Source organism: Schistocerca gregaria, chromosome 4, assembly GCF_023897955.1.
Source record: "Schistocerca gregaria isolate iqSchGreg1 chromosome 4, iqSchGreg1.2, whole genome shotgun sequence".
Lineage (NCBI taxonomy): Eukaryota > Metazoa > Arthropoda > Insecta > Orthoptera > Acrididae > Schistocerca > Schistocerca gregaria.
Window position 1 is genome coordinate 338,440,777 of NC_064923.1, and position 21,537 is coordinate 338,462,313.

Consider the following 21,537-nt stretch of genomic DNA (forward strand, 5'->3'; position numbering starts at 1 on the left):
AATGTGAACTAAAATACCAAGACACTGTGGGTATTACAATAAGTTGACTTGCCACTGCTGTTGTTACACGGCACCACTGTCACACCTGGCACTGACGTATTTTCACAATTGGCGCTCCCCATGACATTGCAATCACATAGTGCAGGCACATTAACCTCACTCCACACCACCTCACAACTGCTCTGCTCACGAGCAAGAATGCTAGCAGACGAAAGTGTTCACGCTCAAAATCAGCAACTCGTTAAGCCTTGTTCTAGAGCATATGTAATAACTGATAAGAACAGCCCAAAAACTAAGCCAAAATAATAAAAATTGTAATGGAACGGAAAGGAAAAATGTTTTGTAGAAACAAAATAAAATATGTCTTTAGATGGGATAAACAATGCAATGAATTCACTTGACCCCATTCCAAATCAATATGGTTATCTGTAAAAATTTTTGAAATGATTTGCTTGTGTGAAAAAGTCAGCATGCACCCCCCCCCCCCCCCCCCCCCCCCAATCCCGACACGCGCACACAAGCATGCACACGGAGAGGGGAGAGGTTGGGGTGGACCAGCCACAGCAAAGAACCACAATAATCGTGCTACAGGTGCTGGATGAAGATATCGTCATTTATATTATATACTAATTTAGTGTTGGTGATGATCTTTTCAGGCAGGAACACAACAATATCGTTTTTGAACTAAACAAGTTTACTGTTTAATTTATTTACACAACACACTGCGAAGATTTAAACCTTCCATCATCCAGGTAGATTTATTTGAATTAGTACAACGTGTGTGTTGTGCAACAACACTGGGTAATCTGTGGCACTGTCTCCAGTCGCCACAGGCTCTTTTCTTTGTCGTAATACATCACATATAAATTGTCACACTTTGTGAACAATGATGGTGTTTAGAAATGCATTGAGGAAATAAATTCAACACTGATCGGTAACAGTAATCACGTTCTTCCATTCAAGATCAGCAACAGTCATGATAAAGCCTAGCCTAAAATGTTTGTATTTAAAATACCTGTTTTCGATAATGTTCAACTGCTAACTAATAAATAGTGACTCCTGAGGAAGATATCAGCAGTGGGACTGAAACAATACGTATTGAAGACATTTGATTCTTGAAATGAAAGTAGGCTTCTACTAATTGCAGAACAACTTGCATGTTTCAGAAGAATCATATAACTGTTCTCAATACCCCCTTGATCAATTTTTAAGTAATTTCAATTTGTATGATATCTAGATTACAACATAACTGGGCAATCGCAAATAAAAATTCTTATGCATATCCCACTCTCTTCCTTTTTAATATTCTTTTCAGTTTTATTAGTGGTCTGTATGACTGGGACTCATTTCCTCTAGAAAATAAGTAATGTAATGTCATTTGACTTACCTCTGCAAAAAGTAATCCTTGTGGCTCCAACTGCAAAGCCATTCCATGACGAATGTCATCAACAAAATCTTCCAACCGCAAAAATTTTACAGCACATAATGAACGCCAATCACGCCAATAAATCCCTATCTCGAGCTCTCGAGATTTATCCAGATCAATGGAAAACCTGCAATCATGAAAGCATGGCACTACAATTACGTCATATTGTCATTTATACATATTTTGGAAGCAACTAGTTTTAAGAATCAATCAGTGCCCATGCAATCAAGTGTTCAGAGAAATAGTTTCCAAAATCCATAATAAATAATAAAGATGGCCAGACAATGAATGCATCAAAGATCACAATGTAGTGTGAGGATGCAATTCCTCTACACAAAGCATCTGCTGTCTGCATTAATTGAATGGCTAATATGAACAAGAGACAACTACCATGTCACATGCAATCACATTTTATTCCTAATTAAAAACATACTGGCAACAAATAAAAGGAAGTGACATAATGGTACAACGAACAGATGGTAACAGATATAAAAAATAAAGTACACATTATTTTATCTGTGATGCACAATTGCCTCAGACCGATCACAGCAGTAAAATAAAGGTTTTAAAAATATCTGTGGCTAGTTGCATTCTTCAACAATCTGTAAATAAATTAAATGACTCTCTGAAGGAGAGAGAAATGCACAGTGATAAATTAGTTAGCAAATAAACAAAAAAATCTGGAAAAACTAATAAAATGAGTTCTTAAATACATAGGAGAGGGCCCTGTGGTGCTAACTGAATATTATAAAAAATATGAACACAATATACAATGAAAGATAGTAGGAGTATATTTGGCAAGATATAGAATGAGTTAAGACAACCGACTGTGTGCTGGTCACGTACTGATGTTGTGCTGTGGAGGAAGGGGCTGGGTCAGTGATATGATGACTGTCTCACTTGTCTGACTCAATTTCGAAAACATCAAATGAACAGTATATTAAGTTGCTTAAATAGATCACCCTAATCATTTAAAAACTGTTGAACCACATGTTGCAGATGCTGTGTGTATATATGTGCATACCTTTAAATGCAATATGATGAGTTGACAAGACAGCCAATTATTTACAAATATGAAATGTATTAAGAACAAGCTCAATGTAACAAACAGATCACGATTGTGGTTTTGTAGTACATAATACACCAGTTTAGTATACAACTCAATCCAGTTCAATTTTATCTATCATATGCATGATCCATTACCTGTAGATGGATGTTGCAAGAGGACATAAATATATAACAGAAAACAGTTAACTCTAACTTTCAAGCTCTTGCACAAGTGTGCATGTGAACACGCCTTCCCCCCCCCCCCCCCCCCCCCCTCCCCACATACACCTGAGGCAATGGTGAGTCTCGCCACCACCACAGATGTGTACGTTCTGGTGAATGTGTGTGTAAATGTGTATATTTTTTCCAGTAAAAAGAGCCAGAGCTCAAAAGCTAGTGTCACTTGTTTTCTTATAAGTGCTTCTGTGTGCCACACACCAGTTTATACTTTGCAGCTAACCCCACCAAATTAGTATAATGCAGACCAACACAGTGTAATGTGCCCCAAGTTAGTTCACTTTCAATCATGTGGCATTGCAAAATTTTTCACAACACTGTGAAGGTGGAAGTCATATTCTCCAGAAATAATAACATGTTCTGAAGTTATTTGGTGAATCAACAATGAAAAGAAATTTAAAGTGGAGTCTGAGTGATTATTTTTAGAAGAAGTTACTATGCTCAAACTGTGGCCTATAGATGCCTAAAAATCTCTAAGAAATCAAGCAGAATACTGGTTAAGTATCAATTAAAAATGTAGCATTACCTGTTATAAAACATTTATATCACAAATGTGTTTCATTGACTATCAGAAACACTTGAAATTAACTAACTTAAAATTTTAGAACTTCATCACATTATTTGTATTGGCAATATAATTAGAATGGGGGTTTACAAGATGTAAAAAAACTGATAAATGTGTGATTCACTGGACAATATATTATTTCAACAGTTTGAAAGGTGAACACTCAATGTTGGAAAGGATGCACCAAATTTTGAAAAAAGGAACTTCTAGGTTAGCTGTTGAGTTTCACAAAAAAGTAGCAATTATTTAAGTTTTGATGGAAAAATGACAAAAAATACCTTAAATTATTATTAAAAAGAAAAATACTCATAAAGGTTAGCTGAAATATTTCTGAGCTACTGAGAAGTAGACTAATAACTGGAGTTCTATTATATACACCAATGACACATTTGTGGATTTTTTATGCGGTACTTATTTTTGGAGTTGTGATAAGAATAAGTCTTGCTCCAGTTTCTAGGGGAAAATCATTGTGATGTTGGTGGTGAAAATGGATTTATGATAAATACATTATAAATATTTAAATTTGGGACAAAATATTATGAGACACTGCTTATCATAACAATAATGGTAACTCATCTTTGCGGAGTGTTATAATAATTAATTTCCTTTCACAAAAAGTATTTTGTTTCATAAGGCTAGGTAAAAACAGAACTGTTCTCTCTTATTAAGATTAAGATGAAATAATTTAAAATATTTAAAATTACTGCTAACCCCACCATACGAGGGGGGAGGGGGGGGGGAGGGGAAGAATTTAAAAAAAATTAAAAAAGATAACGCTGCTGTAGATGGAACTTGTGTAGTATGTATGTCTGCCACTAATTGTGTATTGTTTCTTTTTTTTATGATGACAAGTTTACTCAAACAACATGTAACTGTGAAATTTTGTTTTCTACTGGGTAAAAATATTGTTGAAACTGTTTTGATGTTTAAAACAACTTACCAAGGGAAAAACTCAAGTATACGAGTGGTTTGCTCAGTTTAAAAATGGCGACATGTCGATTGATGACAAACCTCATTCTGGACGTCCATCAACTGTCCAAATTAAAGAAATTATTTAAAAATTTCTAGAGCTTGTGCTCACAGACCGTTGACAGACAACTGATCAACTGTCAGAGATTAATGGGTTATATTGAAGCTTGGTGTACGTCAAAAAAGGTCTGATTTATGGCAGACAGGAGAATGGTTCTTCCAACAAACAGCCATGTCTGTTAGACAGATTTTGGCTAAAAATAGCACGATTCCACTGCCCCATGCACCTTACTCACCTGATCTGGCTGTGTGCAACTTTCCCTTATTTCCACACATGAAAAAGGGCTTTGAAAGGACACCAATTTGACAACATTCAAGAAATCAAGGAGCTGTCAGCCATTTCTAAAGATGACAACAACAAGTGTCTCGAACAGTGGACAAATGTATTAGTTGTAATGGAGAGTATTTTGAAGGAGATAAGGTTGTTTTGCAAACAGTCTGAAAATATATAGCTTTTAAAAAATAATTCCAGATTTTTTGGGTACCCCCTCGTATATGCGCAATCGGTTCTTAGACAACTTAATTACTTAAAACAAAGTATTGGCAGTGACAGTAATAAAGTAAACAGCAATTATATCTCCTAAGACACCAACAACACCTGTCAACATCAGCATAGTTTACATGAGTGACACTAAGTAGCACCTTACAGGTTTAGTATGTTCCATTTGATGCACGAATATTTTTAAGGTGTATAGCAGAAAGGGCACTCACTTTCCTGCAAATCATGCTACACCTTATTGACTATGAGAATAAAAGTGAATTGATAAAACACACACACACACACACACACACACACACACAGAGAGAGAGAGAGAGAGAGAGAGAGAGAGAGAGAGAGAGAGAGAGAGAGAGAGAGAGAGGAGAAAATCTAAGACCAAGTGTTTAAAATAATGGTTTCCATAATGGAATTAACAGTGGCAATAATGAGAAAATTTAAAAGAGTATAATATTTTATCATCATCGCTGTTGTTGTTGTAGCTGTTGTCATCAATGGTGTAAAAGCGAAGAATGGCCATTGTCAGACAGAACTGAGGAAGTCTTGGAAAACCAACATCAGGACTTATTTGAGATTTCTTGGTTTGAAGCAGAGTTAATATTTTTTGTTAAATGATGATAGAAATTCAAATGCAAGCTCCACAATCTGTGGATTATCAATTTTACTGAAAAAGTTGAAGAAGACTGATGAATAAGGGTGGTTTCAAGAGTACTTGAACTTCTCTTCCACCCAAATAAAATAATAATAATAATAATAATAATAATAATACAACATTTTATATAAAGGGTGACACAGAATAATGGGACTGTTTGAAATTAGTGGGAACCATGGGCAGGTGGTAGCTCTGCGGGTTCATGACAGTTTCCTGGTCAACAGTCCCCCATTTCAGTAATCATGGATCAGTGGAACTGACAACAGTGTGTGTTAGCCATAAAAATGTTTTATAAAAACAATGATAGTTTGGTAGCGGCACAGCCGGAGTTTCAACGTTTTTATAATTTAGGATATCATGACGCCGTTCCCTGGAAACAAACTATTAAATGTTGGATTAATAACTTTGAAGAGACTGGATCTGCCCTCAAGAAGAAAGCAACAGGACAACCAAGAAATGTGCATTCTCCGGCAAACACTGATGTTGTACGGGAGTCTGTCTTACGGAGCCCACGGCGTTCAATTCATAATCAAGCAACAGTGGTTGGAATGTCCTGTGAATGTGTTCACAGAATTTTTCATCTTGATTTAAAATTTCATCTGTTCAAACTAAAGATGGTGAAACAATTTAAGGATAATGAATATTGGTTACAATTAGGATTCTGTCAACAAATGATAACAAAAATAAACAATGACGATGAATTTCTAAACAAGTTACGAATGTCAGATGAGGCACATTTTCATCTCATAGGTTATGAGAACAAACAGAACTACTGTTAACGGGTAAACACTAATCCTAATGATGTTCCTGAGTGCCCTTTATATGCTAGTGTGCTGTTCAATCACATGGGATTATTGGACCGTATTTTTTTGCAAATGAACATGGAATCACAATAGCTGTCAATGCCAATCGTTAAGTGGAGATGTTACAAACTTTTGTTACACCTGCATTGACAACTTACCAAATGTTCAAGATGCCTGGTTTCAACAGGACAGAACGACATCACACACTGCATGGTAATAAATTGCATATGTGTGAGATTTGTTTGCCAACTGTGTGATCTCATGATTCAGTAACTTGCCCTGGTCCCCTAGATCACCATATTTATCCGTTTGTGATTTTTTCTTGTGGGGCTACATCAAGAGCAAAGTCTACGCGACTCGACCACGAACCCTGGATGAGTTAAAACGGAGAATTCGGGAAGCTGAGATGTTGCAGCGGTCAGTGAGGAATCTCAACAGCGGATTTCACGAATGTATTCATACTGAAAGAATCCATCTAAAGGACGTAATTTTTTAAAAATGATAAATGCCATCAATGTTTTGTAAAGGGCAAAGCTGTAAGGTTTCAATTACTATGAATGCAATTTCTTTCCTTCATCAGTTCTAGTTTTATTGGATTGTGGAAATGTTCCCATTTTTCTGTGTCACCCTATATTAGACTGAAAGTACATGCAGAAGGATGAGAAAGAAATATCAATATAAAACAAAAGAAGGAGAACATGAAAGTACCTGGACAGTCAAAAGCAAATAAACATCAAGGCCATTTGGAAGCATTAGGAAGCAAAAGACAGATTTTCAATCCCTGTTTCTATCATCTGCATTTCTTTCTCGATTTATCTTGCATTATATAATTTAAAGTAGAAGAAGCAAACTAGGTTTATATTTTTATCAATATTGCAGTACATAAAGGTTTTACTGTGTGTCCATGAGAAAACACTGATCTTATTTTATAATTTTAGGAAAAAAACACCAACTAGGCCACATATTTATGTTGTAATACCATTTTCAAGCAAATTAAGTCATCTTCCTATCTGTAATATGGAGGAATTAGTTGTTACTACTGGCATCAACAAATCATCAGAACTTATGGTAATTATAACTTAAAGATGGCTTAATTAGCTCAAACTGGTCATTACACGTTTCTTGATACCACTTTCATTTCCAATGGAGTATGCACTGAAATTGAATTTCACTACTGACTTAAAAATCTGCAAATATGTTTCTAATTTTTATCAAAATTCATAGACCTCCACTGTACTTGGCTGGACTACTACCAGGAGGTACAAAGGATATGGCAAAGAAAGGCTCAGTCACAACTCAGTGGTTGGATTCAACCTGTTTGGATGGTAATGCTTCAGCCAAAGAGGAAACTTCGCAGCAGTGAGTACTAATTCAATCAGTAATCACATTTCTGACTATGATCTCTAACCATTCTGAAATAGGTGCACTTTCCAAGCTCTGAGATTGTGTGTGATCAATTCTCTTCTTTACCACCTTTAGGTATATGTTTTAACAGTGGTTTGGCCTGCTAAGAATCACATGAAATAACTTACATCATCTTTTGTTCTCCTTTTTTTCTTTGTGTTCTCTTGGAAGTGCTTGAAACCTTTTACTTTTGCTCTGACCACCTATCTTTTTACTATTTCTTCCTCTGTTATTTTGTTTCTCTCAGATCTGCTTTTACTTTTTTGATCCATATCACTGATGTTTTTGGGTTTCTGTCAAAAAAAGTTAAAAAAATTCTTTATGTTATCCTCTTCTCATCTATCAATTTTAGATGTCCACAGAATACAACTCTTCTCTTCCTCACCCTGTCTGATAATGGTTCTATTTTTTCATGAATTTCTTTATTACACTTTCCATTCTCATATTTTGGTCCCAGGAGTTTGAGTATTTTGCTTTTCTTCTTTTCTATTTCACCTAACTTTTTAGCTGTATTTAATGAAAGACACTCTGAAGTGTAAAGAAATTTGGATTTAATTACAGTGTTGTAGTGCAGGAGGGATTAAATGACAGTGTTGTGGTGCAGGAGTTTTGCATTTATGAAACTAGATTTCTTGTTAAACATGTCTTTTGTTAATTGAAAAGTGACCTTCATTTTCCCTGTCCTTCTTAAGTTAGCTTGTCCAAAGCATTTGGCTGTATTATTTCACTTAGGTATCTTTCCATGCCCCCCCCCCCCCCCCCCTCCCCAAAAAAAAACATACATTTGCTGGCTTTTGAAGCTGTCTCTTGTAGAAGATTCATCTGCGTTACTGCATCTTCTTTATGTACTACTGCATCTTCTACAGATTCACCTAAGACAGCAAGATCATCAGCAAAAGCTAAACAATCTCGACCAATATTATCACCTTTCTTCCCACATGATTTTTAAAGTTCCATCTTCTCCTTTTCTCTTTCCCCAATTACCTTATTATCTTTTCTAGTACACGATTGAACAGCAGTGGGGACAATCCATCTCTTTGTCTTACTCCAGTTTTGACTTCAAAAGCCTTGGAGGTTTAACATCAAAATTTTATTTTGCATTCTGTATTTGTCAATATGTCTTTTATGATTGCCACTGATTTGTTGTCAGTTTCAGATTTTTAAGGTGCTGAATGTTTTCCTACTATCAAACCACTTTTTTTTTTTTTTAATGTTACATAAAGGCTTTTTTGATATCGTTCTTCTATACCTGATTATAAATTCCAGAGTATTCTTTTCTAAACCCTCCTTGGTACTCTCCCAATTGCTGATCCAGTTGACAGCCTGTTTTGTAATGCTTTCGATAAAATTTTGCGAGTCACTGACCAGAGGGAAACACTTCTATAGTTGTTGGGCCTGGTTTTATCTCCTTTTTTGTGGACCAAGTAAATTAATGCTGCTCTCCACTCTTCTGGTATAGTTTCTGCTTCATAGTCTTTTTTGAGACACTCCATGTAGCTCATTGACTGTTCTAGCAACTTCCATTTTCGACATTTCAGCTGTTACTGTATCTTCCCTGGTAGCCTTATCATTCTCCATCTCTTTAATGATATTTTGGATTTCATCCATGCTGGGAGGGGGGGGGGGGGTGTTTCAGAGTCTGTATTAGTCCATCCTGGATTTTTTAAATTTTTTTTCCTTTCTGCAATGCTGTAAGAATAAATTTGAAATTTACATTTGATTTATTAATATCACATCAATATCCATGTTTGAAAACCATGTGTATGGTACTCTTTAAATACTGTCATAGTTTCCATGGAAATTTTCATTGGTAAGAAGTGGGTTTAGATCACTATTCTTCACTATTTCTACAGACTATGGTTATCAATTTTTTTTTTGGGGGGGGGGGGGGGGGGGGGGGGAGAACGGGGTGCAACCTGATGTTTTCAGTAAGTGTCAAAACTTAAGTTACACTGACAAGACAGAAGATGAAACAAAACAAGTGGCAAGTGTGTAACGTTTTAAATACATCTTCTCAACTAACCCACTATTTACACAGTTAACAGTCACCTGGCAATCCATGCACCACTAGCCACACAGTTGCATTACTACGTTAAATAATGAAAATGTAATAAGATCTATGGTAAATGAACATTAGATGCTCATTCAAATCAGGTAACAAAATAGTAGTACATGACAATTTGCATATGTGAGGTGAACATTTTTTGTATATTGAATTAAAATTTAAACAACATTATCAATTGGCTGTTTCAGGAATGTGTTCTAAAAATGAAAAGATAACAGCAACAACAATGACAGTAAACAACAGAGGATAATTAAGAATGAAACTTCACGAACCATGAGCAAGGTGCTATAGCAACCATATATGGACAAAGGAAGCATTTTTCAGTGAAGAATTCTAATAATAAAGTAAAAAAAGATGAAGTATCAAGGGGAAGGACCAAAAGGATACAATACACATGCCAACAGCCTAAAGGATATACACCAAATAGAAAACCAATAGAGGGTGCATGTGGTAGAGTGGCAGCAAGAAGTAAAATAGTATGGCAACAGAATAGCAAAGAAAGAGTGAAGTAAAGATCCAGAACATAAAACAAAAATTTCTCAGAGATGTGGTTGGACTTAAAAGAGATTTTCCACTATGCGTATTAGTACCTTAGAAAAGGTACCAATTTGCCTGAATTTTTGTTATATTATCCAATGACATCCCACGGAGAAAAGCAACATACACGATACTTGCAATATTTTCTGTCATCATCCATCTGCACTTTATAGAATAAGTAGCAATGTAAAAACCTCAAACTCCACATTTGTATACAGATACAAATTCTATATTTTTGGAAAAAAAAGTCTTGAATGACTGAAACAATCTACAATTCGTGTTCTTACAACAGCTTGTGTTACGGAAATATGGTTATTTAATGCCTGATTTGACACAATGTCTATATCTGTATCCTGCAAATTACTGGACAGTTAAATTTTCCGAATTTACATTTCATCATTCATGGATGCATCGTAGAAAAACAAATGCTATGCTTCATAGCAGATAATACCGCAGCACATTTTCACAAGGAAGCAAATTATCCTTATAAAGGATGTCTTACGAAAGACGCTTGCCTACTGCTGCTGCTGCATCTGTCCGTTGTCGCTACATGTAGTTCTCGGACACCAATACTTTGTGCGTGTCCCCTATACTGTGCGACCGAGTGTACTAGTGTTTTCCTTTGAGTTTTTTTGTCAAGTTGAATGGCATCAAATACACTCCTGGAAATGGAAAAAAGAACACATTGACACCGGTGTGTCAGACCCACCATACTTGCTCCGGGGGACCGGACCGCAGCGACACACGGATGCACGCCAAGACCGTAGGATCCTACGCAGTGCCGTAGGGGACCGCACCGCCACTTCCCAGCAAATTAGGGACACTGTTGCTCCTGGGGTATCGGCGAGGACCATTCGCAACCGTCTCCATGAAGCTGGGCTACGGTCCCGCACACCGTTAGGCCGTCTTCTGCTCACGCCCCAACATCGTGCAGCCCGCCTCCAGTGCTGTCGCGACAGGCGTGAATGGAGGGACGAATGGAGATGTGTCGTCTTCAGCGATGAGAGTCGCTTCTGCCTTGGTGCCAATGATGGTCGTATGCGTGTTTGGCGCCGTGCAGGTGAGCGCCACAATCAGGACTGCATACGACCGAGGCACACAGGGCCAACACCCGGCATCATGGTGTGGGGAGTGATCTCCTACACTGGCCGTACACCTCTGGTGATAGTCGAGGGGACACTGAATAGTGCACGGTACATCCAAACCGTCATCGAACCTATCGTTCTACCATTCCTAGACCGGCAAGGGAACTTGCTGTTCCAACAGGACAATGCACGTCCGCATGTATCCCGTGCCACCCAACGTGCTCTAGAAGGTGTAAGTCAACTACCCTGGCCAGCAAGATCTCCGGATCTGTCCCCCATTGAGCATGTTTGGGACTGGATGAAGCGTCGTCACACGCGGTCTGCACGTCCAGCACGAACGCTGGTCCAACTGAGGCGCCAGGTGGAAATGGCATGGCAAGCCGTTCCACAGGACTACATCCAGCATCTCTACGATCGTGTCCATGGGAGAATAGCAGCCTGCATTGCTGTGAAAGGTGGATATACACTGTACTAGTGCCGACATTGTGAATGCTCTGTTGCCTGTGTCTATGTGCCTGTGGTTCTGTCAGTGTGATCATGTGATGTATCTGACCCCAGGAATGTGTCAATAAAGTTTCCCCTTCCTGGGACAATGAATTCACGGTGTTCGTATTTCAATTTCCAGGAGTGTATTTCTGTTAAATGTCATTATTGCAACTATGCCGAGTCCGAAGCTTTCCTTGCCCATATACCGCTGAGTGTTCAGGTGTTTTGTTTTGAGTTTCCTGTCAAGTTTCTATTCAGAAGGGCATACACGATGGATCAACAAATGTTTCCTGTGTTGAACTGTGCAAAAATAAATAAATAAAATTAAAAATAATAATAATAATAACTGTATGTAGAATGTTTGTTTAAATTCATATGAAAATTTCCCTGTGTGTGTGTGTGTGTGTGTGTGTGTGTGTGTGTGTGCCCAATGATTCAAAGATAAGCATAGTAGTGAAAATTTTTTGAGAGACCGAATCTGCATTACACAAATGAAGGTACAGAGAACCTAGTGTTTCAAATGAAAAGAAATTACACGAGATAGAGAAGGCCTTGGGAAGAAGCCCGAATAAATGTCTGTGCCATTTGGCACTTCAGACTGGCATGTCAAGAGCATCTGCTCATAGACCTGTGCGCAAAATGAAATTGCAACCATATAAAATAATAGTAGTGTATCAACTGAGGAACTGTTGCTTGACATTGTTATTGCAACTGGCTGTTACAGTCTGTGCAGACTGGGGAAGTTAATTCTCAGAAGATTTTTTTTTTTTTTCTTCTGATGAAGACAAGCTGCATTTGGATACATAAATTCTCAGAACAATTGATATTGGAGCTCCAAAAACCCAACACATTACATCAACAACTTCTGCATGATGTGAAAACAGGAGCATGGTGTGCAATTAGTGCAAGAAGAATTACTGGAGCAATCTTTTTCCACGAAACAATACATTCTAACAGGCATGTGAACAATATACAGCTTTTCATGTAGGGCAACGCATGACCAAACATCCCCAATATTTGAGAGACAGCAATACAAAGTGTTTTTGATTATAGTTGACTGGCCTCCTTGTTCTCCAGATCTAAAGCCTTGTGATTTTTATCTTTGGGGAATGTTAAAAGAGAAGGTGTATGCAACCAATCCCCACATGCTCAAGGAGTTGGAAGATGGTTCAGATACTCCTTTCACAGATTTCGGCAGCTAAAATTGGTTGAGTGTTCACTATTGTGTTCAGGAGATGTCAAGCAACTCTTGCCACAGAGGGATATCATTTTGAACACCTATTGTCAATAAAGATAAGCTTAAGTAAATCAGATGGCAACACTGTTTATGCTTAATTTAGGGGAAGGACACGAAGCCGACTACTGGCAGATTAGTGTCTGCATGTCAGGCTCAGTTGGCGCAGATTGTAAGTGGTGGTGGCAGCCGGTGGCCGTGCTACAAGAGCCGCGGACTCCTCCCAAGTGTCTTTTGTGAGACACCCTGTACATCCATTGAAAAAAGGGAAATTTCTCATATTATTTATTCATTTCCCTTCCGTTATTCTCTCCAAATAAGGTACCCTGATACAGTACATTGAAATGGACACAAATTCAGTAAGTGAATCACATGGAAAACTTTTAATAATTCCCCAACAAAATTCATTCCTTCCACCAAAAACTATTTACTTTGTGTTACCTTTTTTGATACAGAATTAGAGCTTACATCAACTGGTGCATCATATTATATTTTGTTACAATGGGTCTCAGCTGAGAACCATTGCACTGAGAACTGAACACTCAAAGTACTTCTGATTCCTACAGCACTTACTGACAAGCAAGAATATAACTGATCAATGGTCTTACAGCACTTCTCATACTTCCGGCTATCATCTAGCTACAACAGGAAGGAAGACAATTCTTTTATAATTTCCTTATTACTTCATGTCGTGGAATAACAAAAAAAACTTGATCCTTCATGCATTGCTCTACATAAACGTGAAAAATTCCAACTGAATGTATACTATAACCTGAACTAAAGACTAAACTGGGAAGACGCTCACAACACTATCATTAAAACAGCTGCTACAAGCCTAACACCACACTGACAACTTTTTTTCATAATATCAGACAGCAATCTGTTATAACAAACAACGAATTTTAGTCTAACATGCACAGTGGAGGTTGAACAACACTTACAGTAACTGAACAACTTGATTCCACAAACTTTAAGAATACATCATCCCACTGCACTTTAAAAGTGCATGCAATCAAAAATCCATAATTTATAGGCGTTGTGAAGAAACATATGATATTGCAAGATAGCATATGTCATTATAGTCTGCTACATTAAAGAGTAGCTAAACACTGTTTCGAGGCACAAAAAGGGGGAGGGATTTGAACACAAGCATTATACAGACCTCTAAATTCTCACTTAAAATTCACAGTCTCCTTGTTTATCAGCTTTTTTCCCGTACTTATGCACTAGACATCATATTTTTAATGAAATGGAAATTAATAATAACAGTAATAACAGGAAAATGTTTTGGTATAATGGCATGGAGTAGATTTTCTTCTCCTCCTTTTCAATGTGTGTCTCATGTGGTATCTTCATCCCAAGCTTTCTTGTGCTCTTTCTCTTGGTGCCAATGACTTGATGCACTTGAATACACAAAAAGCTTTGAGAACAGTCTCCCTGCGATATTAAGTGAGCTATGGTATTGTGAACTCTAACCATGGCCTTTTTTTCCCCTATGGGCACTCTGAAGAACAGAAGATGAGTTTCACTGGAATATGATTTTAACACTGTATGAGACAGGAGAAGAGAGTGTACTTAGCAACTGCTAGCATGAAGAATTCAAGCAGGGCATACAAAAACAGAAATAAAAAGTTAGTCACAAAGGTTTCTACTTTTTGGTATTTTTAAGATATTTACTAACTCTGTAGAAAGAGCAGACAGAAAATGACAAAATCCAAAAGGAAGATTTGGTGGAAAGAAGACACACTCCGTATCTTGAACCAGGAAACATGCAGCATGGTGCAACTGAATTTTAAGTAACTACGGAGTAGAAACTAACATTCAGTTTCCTGAAGTAACAGTTGTCAGTTGACAGTGAAATTTTAAGAAATACAGAAAAGGATGTGGGAAGGAGAGAGTTCCTTATCAACCAATGGGAAGAAAGACCAAAAAGTGTGGGGGGCAAGAGAAGTTCCTATCATCAATATTTTTATTTCTTAACAGCCCATACAGATCCACAAATTTCACATATTAAATAAGTATACAATGAGCAGCACAATTAAATCCAAAATAGAGGTCAACAGAAACAAAAGAAGACAAGGAATTTAAGGCATCATTTTACACAGAGGTCAATGAATGTAAAATGTGTCAGAATCAAGAACAAATTATCAGAAGTGCAAGTGGGCTGTAACTAACAGCTCTTGAAATTAATCTATTTTGGGCAAAAATACAATTAATTATAGACTTACTGCATACAAATTCAATTCCCATCTTGTCAATTAATTTATTTCAATGATTGCCACAGGGTTGATTGTTGGAATGCTTTCTTTGAAAGGCAAACGCCTGATTTCTTTCCTCAATCTTATCCAATATGAATTAGTGTTGGGGTGACCTCATCAATACCAGGAACAACTTTGTTTTCACTACCTCTCTAACAATGACGATCAATAAAGCACTAAGAGCTTTCATGGTATGTCACAACTGTTGTTACTTTGAAAGAAGGAAATTGCAACATATATATTATTCATAAATAACAGTGTATTTAAGTTTCCTTGTATTGTTTAGTTTTCACCATCTTTCAAAATGAAAGAAGAATCTTTCCAAATGTGATAGTTGCAACTCGCACCCACTGTATAAAATTAGCATTTAATTTTAAATGTTTTGATGAAAGTTCTCAGTCTTCTAATTATTCTGACATTGCAGTTTCGTATTGAATGAGAAAAAGTCTGTACCTTCTATGATCAAGTATCCACATTTGCCCGATTAACTATTTGAATACTGGATCAATATTTCTGAAAGCAATCATAATCTAAACAGAATACAAACATACTCCCTGCAGGAAAACAAATGCTTCCTCACCTAAATTTTTGTTTGACACTCCTAAGACCAGGAACAACTGAATCATAAACATTACAAAACAATGGTGATGACTAATCAGTTTGTTCATTCTGTTTCACGGTGCATGCAAATAACTAACGTGTGTGTGATTTTATTTTACAGTCAGCATAAACAAGACTTACAGGATAACAACAAGACCTTCAATAATAAAATTGAAAAGAGAAGCAGAAAGATTGGCAGTTGTATTCATAACACATTCTAGGGTACATCATAGTGCTCAACTAGTAGTTAGATCAAATATGTATATCAGTATATCAATTTTACAAATACAAATTAAACAGATGACACCACAGGCCAAATCTAAGAAGAAATATAAGTCCCTACAATCTGTTGCTGAAGTGCCCTTTCTTTTTACCTAACAAGTGCACAAGTTAAAACATGAAACTGGTTGTGAAACTGAAAGGTTAACGGGAAATACAAACAATAGGTGTTAGCCCAATACCACATGATGATAAATCAAAACTTGAGCTAAATACTGGTATGGGTTACATAACATGTCAACTCTCAAGACTTTTGGGAAATGTCAACATGCCACGGTTTTTCTTTTGTACTTTTTTTACCCACCTTCACTGCAGTCAAAACTGTCTTCAATATCCATGGTTTAACAGTCTGCTATGGAAGATAGTGAAACAAACAAAAGAAAAAAAACTAATGATCAAAATCACAAATTACACTAAAAGTTCTCAATTATGGGGACTGTTACCCAACAGAAGTAAACATTAAGACAGAATGTTGAATGAGGGACAGTACGTAATAAAGAGCTTTCATTCTGATGTAGAGCAGTGAGGTAGTTTTACAAGTACAATTGAACTTCTGGCAGTATTATGGAAGGATCAGGAAGGGAGAGGGAGAGGGAGACTGTGTAGGATCAGACTGTAAAACAACTTCACTGCTCCAAGCGAGAACAAAAGTTTAAAAGTTAAGGAGTAATTACTTTCAAGTTTTCTCAACATGGTATATGGCATGCCTTAAGGAGATCTGTCGAGTTGTTGTTTCCATTTGATGTACAATACTTCTATGAATAAACCAGCCATCATCTTCAGGTGCTGTGAGTTTTGCTGTTAAGTGTACTTGCTGCTTGGACTCCAACAAGCCTGTGAGCAACTGCTGCCCCTTCATGATTATTTATAGTCGAGTTCAGTTACCAATACCCACTAATTGATTTTATTCAATTTATTAAGATGTCATTGGCCATCATATCCACCAGATCTGAGAAATGCTGGATGGGAGAATCTGCATTTCATGGAATATAAGCGTGCACTCTGCAAAACAAAAGAGCATCAAAGGGCACAGTGGCATCATTGGGTATCGTACTCAGCTATAAACAATGGTGCAAGACCAACAATAGCTCACATTGTGATTGGAGCCCACACAGCAAGCACATGTCAGCAAAACTTGTGGCACCTGAAAATGATGGCTGGTTTGGTCATCAAAATATTGTGCGTACAATAAAAATAACAAAATTCAGACCCAGAAACACAACTTTAAATAACTACTTCTTTTTTATGTACTTCTCATTTGCTCACACCTTCATCTTTTCTTCTTCTTTTTTAAAATTCCATATCTCATTTACGTCTGACAACCAGTATTTTCATCTGTATAATAATGAAGTTAAAACATTTTGCCATTATCTAATACAGTGTTCCCTCTACAACAATAATACAAATAATAATAATAATAATAATGTAACAAATAATAATAGTAAAGTAATAGAAACCACACTTAAAATAGAAAAACGAATGTTTGGAAGAACAGTATATCAGAAACTGATCACTAGTGTCTCACGCCACAACGTAATGAAGGATCAATTCTGGAAAAATAATTTGCTGTGATATTTAAAAAGGCCTTACGTTCAACATTATCTTCCACATAGTGAAAATCAAGCTTGACAGTAAAGAGCCAAAATGTGTGTAAAAAAAAAAAAAAACTGTATCTCTCATAATTAATGATGTCAAACAGATGCAGCAATACGTGTTATTTCGCATTTGTAATAAGCAGATAAATCCCATGCTTCTAATGAATGGCATCTTCAGTGTGTGTGTGTGTGTGTGTGTGTGTGTGTGTGTGTGTGTGTGTGTGTGTGCGCGCGCGCGCGCGTGTGCATAAGCGCATACGCACATTCGCATGCAAGACAAGCAGCCACATGCATACTTGAAATGGGAACTGCAAGGGTGACCTATCAACACAAGCCTCAGCAACTCGACTTCCTAATGGTCAAATGTGTTACCACAGAAGATAGATTACAACACATTTCAACACTGTGTTCACATAGTTATACTCATCTCATGATCTGTACCAATTTCTATAGAAGCTGGAGTCAAATATAATGTCTGCCATCAACTGCACATTCTTGGCACTTGTTGATGAGTTACAGCTGTCACATGCGGTTCAGTAAAAATGGTGCTTGCAATTACTGTCCTGATATAAATTTCAAGTTTACTTGCATTTTCAAACAGTTCTTCAAGAAGGGACCAACATAGGCTTCAAAATTAATAACAGAACACCTTAAAAATAAAATAAAGTAGCAAAACTTTCACATGATGGAAAAATTCTTCTCAAAGACATCACTTATGCCCAGATGGAAGTGCATATGATTGCAGCAATAGCTGAAATACGGGCTAGTGTTCATAGTGAGGCAAATTGTTCTTGTGTTCAGATAACTAACAACTTCTTCAAAATACATATATTAACTAGATCATACTCTTTTGAAGAATAAACAGTTGCACTAAAAATGACTCATGAATGACAATAATTTCTCTATGCAACATGATGATCATTTTTCTTAGAAACATTCCTGAATTCAAGATAATGATCTTAATTTAATTAATATTTTGAGACTCAAAATCTACATACACTAAGTTAAATAAAATAAGATGTAATGTAATCAGAAGCTTCATTGCTTTGATAGTTTATAATTACTAAAATAAAGTTAAATTATTCTGCCCCTCACACACTCCTTTTTCTGTAATTCATGATATAAGCATGTTATAAATTAGCTATACACATCACGTTTGATTACGTCGAATAAGTGATTCATGTTCCCAAAAACACTTGTTTAACATACAATAGAAGTTCATGTTCATGTGGTAAGTATCTGTGCCAATATAAAATATTCAACCTATTTAAGTGAATCAAACAATGGAAACTCCAGGTAGGAATATCAACAATATAGGAAAAGATAGACTGCTACTTACCGTAAAGAAGATGCATTAAGTTACAGGCAGGCACAAAAAATACAGTCACATACAGCTTTTGGCCACAGCTTTTGTCAGTAAAGAGACACATACATGCAACATTCACACAAACACAAGCAAACACATCTCACGCATACACGACTGCCAACTCCAGCACCTCCGACTATATGTTACTGTCTTTTAATCATGCCTGCCTGTAACTTGAAGCATCTTCTTTATGGTAAGTAGCAATCTATCTTTCCCTACATTGTCAACCCATTAAGTGAGGTAATAACAGAACTGAACATTTTTTTCTGGTGAAAAAAGGACAACCACAACATATGTGTGTGTCCTATTGGCACTATGTAAGTAAGTTACCACACCAAATTATGCACTATAAGTAATTTTGATCACTAAGCAGTACACTAGACTACTATTCAGCAGTCATAATGATGACAGTTCTTTGGAGATCTTCACACCTCCTGTTAATTTTTTAGTTTGTGGCTTGCTTAATATATAGATTGGACAACATTGGGGGTAGGTTACAAACCTGTCTCACTCCATTCTCAATTACAGTTTCCCTTTGATGTTGTTCAGTGCTTATAGATGTAGTTTGGTTTCTGTACAAGTTGTAAACAATCTTTTGATCCTTGTATTTTATCCCTGCTATCTTCAGAATTTCAAAGACTGCATTCCAGTCAACACTGTTAAAAGCTTTCCCAATTCTATAACTGCTACAAATATAGGTTTGCCTTTCTTTAACCCATCTTCTAAGACAATCCTTGGGGTCAGTATCACCTTGCATGTTGCTACATTCCTCTAAACACAATTTGGTCTTCCCTGAGTTCAGCTTTTGTTTCTCCATTCTCGTGTAAATAATATGTGTCAGTATTTTGCAAGCATTACTTATTAAACTATCTGTTCAGTAATATTCACACCTGTTTTGTTTAGAATTGGAATTATTACATTCTTCTTGAAGTCTGAACATATTTCACCTGTCTTGTATACCTTGTGTCACATGGACTAATTTTGTCACAATTGGCCCCCTAAAGGATTCAGCAGTTGCAAGGGAATGTAATCCATTCCAGAAGCCTTGTTTCAACATATGTCTTTAGAGTTCTGTCAAATTATTCTCGCAGGATCATACCTGGCAATTCATCTTCAGCTACTTCCTCTTCCATTTCTATAATATCACCTTCAAGTTCATTTACCTTGTACACCCCTTCTACATACTCCTTCCATCTTTTAGCTTTCCCTTCTTTGCTCAGTACCAGCATGCCTTCCGAGCTCTTGATATTGACACAGCTGCTTCTCTTTTATTTTGAAATGTCCTCCTAATTTTTGTAAGAGCAGCATCTATATTTCCCCTAATTATCCATGTTTCTTGTTAAGGCAATCCTGGTTTGCCATTTTGCACTTCACATCAACCTCCACTTTTAGATGTCTGTATTTCTTTTGCACGCCTCATCTGCCTCATTTTTATATCAGTTAATTAGATTCAATGTAGCATGCACTAAAAAGATTTCTACTCATTTTATATTTTTGTGTATTTGATCCTCTACTGTCTACCTATTTCATCTTTCAAGGCTATCCTTTGTATCTTCTATTGCTGTACTTACTCCTGTTTCAGTCAGCCATCGCTTAATGCTCTCTTTGAAACTCTTAACTATCTCTCATGCCTTCATGGAAGGCGCCTTAATGGCTGTACAATATGTAAATGCCATCCCCCCAGACTGATTGTGCAACCATATTGGCAGCATATTGGCGAGGCATTCATCTTCATGGACAACAATTCGCCCCCCCCATTGTGCACATCTTGTGAATGACTTCCTTCAGGGCTAGAGTGGCCAGCATGTTCTCCACACATGAACTCTACCAAACTTCCCTGGTATAGATTGAAAAGTGCCGTTTACAGACGACGTGACCCACCAACCACTCTGAGGGATCTACACTGAATCGCCATTGAGGAGTGGGACAATCTGGACCAACAGTGTTCTGATGAACTTGTGGATAGTGTACCATGACAAACACAGGCATGCGTCAATGCAAGAGGACGTGCTACTGGGTATTAGAGGTACCGGTGTGTACAGCAGTATGGACCACCACCTCTGAAGGTCTCACTGTATGGTAGTACAACATGCAATGTGTGGTTTTCATGAGCAATAAAAACAGCGGAAATTATGTTTATGTTGATGTCTATTCCAGTTTTCTGTACAGGTTCCGAAACTATTGGAACCGAAGTGATGCAAAACTTTTTTTGATGAGAGTATTTTACCCAAAAGGATGCCACCATCATTTAACCTTAAAGTATTGCAGCATTCCCTTGGAAAATAACAGCTTTAGTTTCTGACTGCTTTCAGTCATTCACATTACCAGCGTAACATTGCTTTTTCGTGTGTGTGTGTGTGTGTGTGTGTGTGT

At 37.0% G+C, this 21,537-nt stretch overlaps 1 protein-coding gene across 2 annotated transcripts in view; it reads right to left on the reverse strand.

Moving 5' to 3' along the window:
* The window catches only part of LOC126267370 (serine/threonine-protein kinase N), a 308,585-nt gene that overhangs the window by 58,577 nt on the left and 228,471 nt on the right, over nt 1–21,537 (reverse strand). For both annotated transcript variants that reach the window (XM_049972549.1, XM_049972550.1), the window contains exon 9: nt 1,388–1,553. In XM_049972549.1, the coding sequence (XP_049828506.1) occupies nt 1,388–1,553 (166 nt within the window). The remainder of the gene's footprint in view (nt 1–1,387; nt 1,554–21,537) is intronic.